The 6,344-nt window shown below is 44.7% G+C and overlaps 1 protein-coding gene across 1 annotated transcript in view; it reads right to left on the bottom strand.

Moving 5' to 3' along the window:
• Window positions 1–6,344, bottom strand: part of tacr3a (tachykinin receptor 3a) — a gene marked incomplete at both ends in the record, with an annotated part of 99,106 nt that overhangs the window by 12,877 nt on the left and 79,885 nt on the right. Inside the window, one exon of the mRNA XM_079498486.1 lies at window positions 890–1,086. Within this exon, the coding sequence (XP_079354612.1) occupies window positions 890–1,086 (197 nt within the window). The remainder of the gene's footprint in view (window positions 1–889; window positions 1,087–6,344) is intronic.

The raw sequence follows: 6,344 nt of genomic DNA, 5'->3' as shown, positions 1-6,344 counted from the left end.
GTACAGTAACCTACCTGCTGTTGAGGCAGCAGTAGATGATAGGGTTGTACATGGTGGAGCTCATGGCCAGGTACAGTACAGTACAGTACAGTAACCTACCTGCTGTTGAGGCAGCAGTAGATGATAGGGTTGTACATGGTGGAGCTCATGGCCAGGTACAGTACAGTACAGTACAGTAACCTACCTGCTGTTGAGGCAGCAGTAGATGATAGGGTTGTACATGGTGGAGCTCATGGCCAGGTACAGTACAGTACAGTACAGTAACCTACCTGCTGTTGAGGCAGCAGTAGATGATAGGGTTGTACATGGTGGAGCTCATGGCCAGGTACAGTACAGTACAGTAACCTACCTGCTGTTGAGGCAGCAGTAGATGATAGGGTTGTACATGGTGGAGCTCATGGCCAGGTACAGTACAGTACAGTACAGTAACCTACCTGCTGTTGAGGCAGCAGTAGATGATAGGGTTGTACATGGTGGAGCTCATAGCCAGGTACAGTACAGTACAGTACAGTGACCTACCTGCTATTGAGGCAGCAGTAGATGATAGGGTTGTACATGGTGGAGCTCATAGCCAGGTACAGTACAGTACAGTACAGTACAGTACAGTAACCTACCTGCTGTTGAGGCAGCAGTAGATGATAGGGTTGTACATGGTGGAGCTCATAGCCAGGTACAGTACAGTACAGTACAGTACAGTACAGTAACCTACCTGCTGTTGAGGCAGCAGTAGATGATAGGGTTGTACATGGTGGAGCTCATAGCCAGGTACAGTACAGTACAGTACAGTGACCTACCTGCTATTGAGGCAGCAGTAGATGATAGGGTTGTACATGGTGGAGCTCATAGCCAGGTACAGTACAGTACAGTACAGTACAGTACAGTAACCTACCTGCTGTTGAGGCAGCAGTAGATGATAGGGTTGTACATGGTGGAGCTCATGGCCAGCCACATCATGGACAGGTACACCTGCTGGATGTACTTCCACTTGGTGAGCTGTTTGTTGAGGCCCGTCACCAGGAAGTAGATGTGGTACGGCAGCCAGCACAGAGCGAACGTCGCCACCACGATGATCATCATCTTCACCACCTGACGAAGAGAGACGATGGGAGATAGTAAACCGATCACCATCTCGACTCAATTGACCTATAGCTAAGGTCCCTCCCCAAACTGCTATGGTCCAATCACAGCTAAGCATAACATAGGTTAGACAAACCTCTCCACCGATAGTTTTCCTATATGATAGAACATTGTTTTAAAAGAGAAATGCCACGCTCATATTTTTCCAGTGCATATACGGCAGGCCTTATTGACGATTTGGAAGAGAATTTGGAGGAAAAATGAACCGGTATTTAATGTGTAAAGTTCATGATATTTACATTGGAATGAATGATCCCGGCTGGAAAGTGTCCAAGTGGGAGTGTCTAAGTGGGAGTGGCCGGGTCTTAGCTATAGGTAAATTAACCCATATAGACTTCTAAAAGGCTTCTAAATCCTAAACAGTTTTCATGTGAAGGACCCCCAGGAATTATCTGTATTTGGCCGCGGACCAGGGGTTCCAGGGGTTAAAAAATGTTTGCTCTGAAAAGGATATATATTCAAAGACTTGCGTCACATTTTCACGATGTTTCAAAAATAGCAGATCTACAAGCTCTATTATGAGCTTGGAGATCTGCTATTTTTCAATAGCTAAAGTATAACATAATGCTTAAAACACCAAAAGGGGGTTCCCGACACATTCCCTCCCAGATAAATGCTGCAGTGATGTAAATAGGTTTTCAAAGTAAAGGGTCCCGGAGAGACTCAGGGGTGGTTCTTTTAGATGGGTCCTATACTTCAACGACGTTAAGAGTACCGTACTGAGTATTGCATCCCAGGACCCCCCCCCCCCCCCCGGAGGGTGGCACGATTGCGTCCTCTCTCAATTTAGTGAGTCTAAGGCCCAAACCTGCACACCAGCTGCAACACCTTGCGACAAAACCACGCCAATGCAACTCCTTGCAACAAAACAAACCACACCAATGCAACTCCTTGCAACAGCCATCTAACTATAAATGCAAATGCAAGTCTCTGTACGTGTGTACGTCTGTAATCCCCGTAACTCGAGAACCGTTCGACACGCGCGTTCCACACCCCCACAGGGAGTGCAGTGCCCGGTGTCGAGTCGGTCAGACCCACGGTTGTCCAGAACCGCCACAAAAGGCCTCAGCATTGTTCTGGCATCATTCTGACGTCTGCATAGACTCCATATTTGGGCATGCCTGACAAAGAACTGCATATATGGGCATAAAAGGGACACAGACATAATAACTGGGTGGGGCATGCATTTCCAACTTGCATCGTTCCAAGTAGGCCAGTGCCCGACGAGCATAAAGATATGTTTCAGTGTCGGGTGGATTAAAGGTATAATGTCTCTATGCATGCAATCTGAAACCTATCTTTATTATGTCATCATCGAAAGCCAGTTATATCCCGTCATTGATACATATCTTCATTACGTCACACTCAAAATCAGCATACCACGGCACACGCATAAAACAACCCAAGTGGCCACAATATACTACTTTTCAACTTACAACTTGTATATATACGTTACCTGTTAGCTAACCAATATTGAAACATATCGTAATTACGTCACCATCGACGGCCAGTTATAACCCGACTTTAGTATTTAATTTCAATGTTTTACAGAGAGGCTGAGATTTGAAAGTTCGTAGCGGTAGCGAAAGTAATTGCGCGCACTGCTTGGGAATGGCCTACTTGTGTGCAACGCGCAAGTATAGAGCGTCGCAGTCCTGCCCCCTACCCTGGACCAGGAAATGATTCTCCGTTAATTTTCCTCATAGACATTTCAAAAAGTATGACGTTTACGCCGCGGACAAAGCCAACTCGAGTCGTGACAAATCATGACAACAAACACAATTTTTTGGGCCGAACAAATAATTAGCAAGAAGAAAAAAACGGCAGGTTACATCACTTTTGTTGTTTTTGTAATTATTTGTTTGGTCCAAAATATTGTTTGTGTTGTCATGAGTTGTCACGACTCGAGTTGGCTTTGTCCGCGGCGTAACCGTCTTTAAATAAATACTTTAAGAAATGTCTATGGGAAAAATGCATTGGGATTAATTTCCTGGTCCATGGTAGGGGGCGGGACTGCGACGCTCTATAGGCACTCGACCGAGTGCAGTTCTATTTGGGAACAACGGTTGCAAGGAGTTGCATGGTGACCCTCTGGTGCGGTTTTAGGGCTTAACCCATTTTGACCTGAGATCAGATTCAAAAAATGTCTTCTACATCCTGACAGTTTTCTGAAAAAGCTATGTTTCTATGTCAGTGGTACTTCGATTTTTGCAAAAATAGATAATGATATTTTGATGATATTTTATATTGCTGGGATGGATGAGCGCTGATAATTTTTTTACATGATCGTCCTAATACTTTCCATCTTCATATATGTTCGCGCACTTTCAAACACAGTGCAAACGCACATAAAAAGTACACAAACCTGTGGACTGGCGCCCTCTACTGACAGTGACGTCAGGACTTCGGTGCTCTATAGCAGTCAGCAGATGTACAAGCTCAACACGCGTCACATCGTGACGTTGCCGTCGGTTTATAAGAATGATTCATATATCCTCTGACCCCTACGCACATTCATTATTATTGTGCTAGGTCCGTATATACGTACCGCGGTGCTAAGGGACGTTGTTTGCCATATATTTACGGACCCCAACGTCAGTGTTGTTTTCGTCGACTAAAACTAAGATGAAAAATGTTCGTCGACTACCTTTTTCCACTGACGAAAACTAATGGAAACTAAGATGTGATGACTAAAACTAAGACTAAATATATTGACAATTTCGTCAACAAATAAAAACTAGACTAAAATGTTAGGAAGGGACTAGTGGACAAGAGATCCAGTATAAGTCATTGGTTGCATGCTGAAAATAGCCGATCTACAAGCTCACAACGCGTCGCGCTGCAAGCTTGTGGATCGGCTATTTTCAGCAGGTCATTATGATGGCATCAAGGCCCGCCAAAATGCATTTTAGTCGACTAAATCAACTGTCGATTTAGTCGACTAAAATCTTATATTTAATCGACTAAAACTAGACTAACACTAAAACATTCCGGGTGACTAAAATGTGACTAAAACTAAATGAAAACTATTCAAGAGACTATGACTAAAACTAAAATCAAAATGTGCTGCCAAAAACAACACTGCCCAACGTATACTCTGTGTATATAATGGTTGAGCCCCACGGCAGCTATGGGACCGTCAACACCAGCTATGGGACGTTAAATCTGATCACCGTCTATACCTCGGTTACAAGCAGGATTTTCAAAGCTCCTCCATAAGTCGGAATCCAGGAGAGCTGTCCATGGCTGGATCTTCTGCCATCCAAAATTCGGATGTAATTTGTGACTTTGTATACCGCGTCGCTCCCGCCATGTAAAAGCTTCTGGCGAGAGGTAAAGAGTATGTGCTTGTGCCAATGATGATACTAGAGTGTGTGTGTGTGGGGTGGGGGAATATATATTCAAATATATATATATATTCAAATATATATATTAACCCAATACAAGCCAAGGAACGACAGGTTACGTTTTAAGCACTATAACCCCCTGTGCCAGGACGTATTTCTTTTTTTTCTTTTTTACTTTTTTTTTTTTTTTTTTTTTTACTTTTTTCTTTTTTTTTTTACAATAGAAACGCTGGCAACTGGTCTGCGTTTCTATTGTAGTGTATTGGCATGGATTGTGTTTTAAAATCTTTGAGTATATATTCTTTCAGAGCGAAAATGTTTAACTAAAATCTTTGCTTCTAGGCGGTCCCTGGAAAAACATTTTCAGATGGGGGTCGGCGGCCAATTATACAGATATATTCGGGGGTCCTTGACATGAAAATGTTTGAGAAACGCCGACATAGAAACATTTTTTTTCAGAAAACTGTCAGTGTGACTGCCATTATTTTTGTTTGATATTTACTTTTGGGTAAAATATATATTTGTTCTGGTTTCCCGGAAGTTGGTTACGTCATTTCCGGTGACCTGCCCTTATATGGGTATCTTTGAAAGGCTTAAGGTTCATTTTGTTTAAGGTTCATTTTGTCGTTTCTGCATCAATGGTTTAAGTTATTTGTCAATATTTGAGTCATATGTTGTATTTCATGATTAGGTTTATTGATCGTTTCGTTTCTTTTCAGTTTGCATGGTTGTTTGTGTTCATATGGGTTCCAAAACCACTTCATTCCCTTTGATCCTATGTGCAGCCAGTGAGGTGAACACTTGTTTAGGTGCATTTGATTTCATTATCTTTGTGCTGTATGCTTTATTGTTCCGACTGATGCCTGATCACTGTTCATTGTGTTTGACAGTTTTGACGTTGTTGTATTGGCTTATTGAAAGAAGGCAAGAAATAAAGCCCGCAGCACCAGTACCACAGAACGGACTCGTTTTTAAGACATCACTGGGAGTGACAGTCAGGATTTAGAAGGCATTTGGAGAATCGTCCTCAGTCCTAAACGGCTCACGCAAATTCACGTGAGCGCGGTCCCGTGAATTTGTTTGCACGCCCGCGACTCACCAGACCTGGATTCTGTTTAGCTTTTTTTTTTGTACGCTTGCGTTGTCGCAGCCCCTCTTCAGCAGACCTGGAGGAGACCTGTCGTTGATCCCTGGAGGAGACCTGTCGTTGATCCAGACCTGGAGGAGACCGGAGACCTGTCGTTGATCCAGGCCTGGAGGAGACCTGTCGTTGATCCAGGCCTGGAGGAGACCTGTCGTTGATCCAGACCTGGAGGAGACCTGTCGTTGATCCAGACCTGGAGGAGACCTGTGGTTGATCCAGACCTGTAGCAGACCTGTCGTTGATCCAGACCTGTAGCAGACCTGTCGTTGATCCAGACCTGTAGCAGACCTGTCGTTGATCCAGACCTGGAGGAGACCGGAGACCTGTCGTTGATCCAGGCCTGGAGGAGACCTGTCGTTGATCCAGACCTGGAGGAGACCTGTCGTTGATCCAGACCTGGAGGAGACCTGTCGTTGATCCAGACCTGGAGGAGACCTGTCGTTGATCCAGACCTGGAGGAGACTTGTCGTTGATCCAGACCCGGAGGAGACCTGTCGTTGATCCAGACCTGGAGGAGACCTGTCGTTGATCCAGACCTGGAGGAGACCTGTCGTTGATCCAGACCTGGATGAGACCTGTCGTTGATCCAGACCTGGAGGAGACCTGTGTTGATCCAGACCTGGAGGAGACCTGTCGTTGATCCAGACCTGGAGGAGACCTGTCGTTGATCCAGACCTGGAGGAGACCTGTCGTTGATCCAGGCAGCAACGTGTGCG

The sequence above is a fragment of the Electrona antarctica genome, assembly GCF_951216825.1.
Source record: "Electrona antarctica genome assembly, chromosome: 4".
NCBI lineage: Eukaryota > Metazoa > Chordata > Actinopteri > Myctophiformes > Myctophidae > Electrona > Electrona antarctica.
This window is presented reverse-complemented; position numbering and strand designations above follow the sequence as displayed.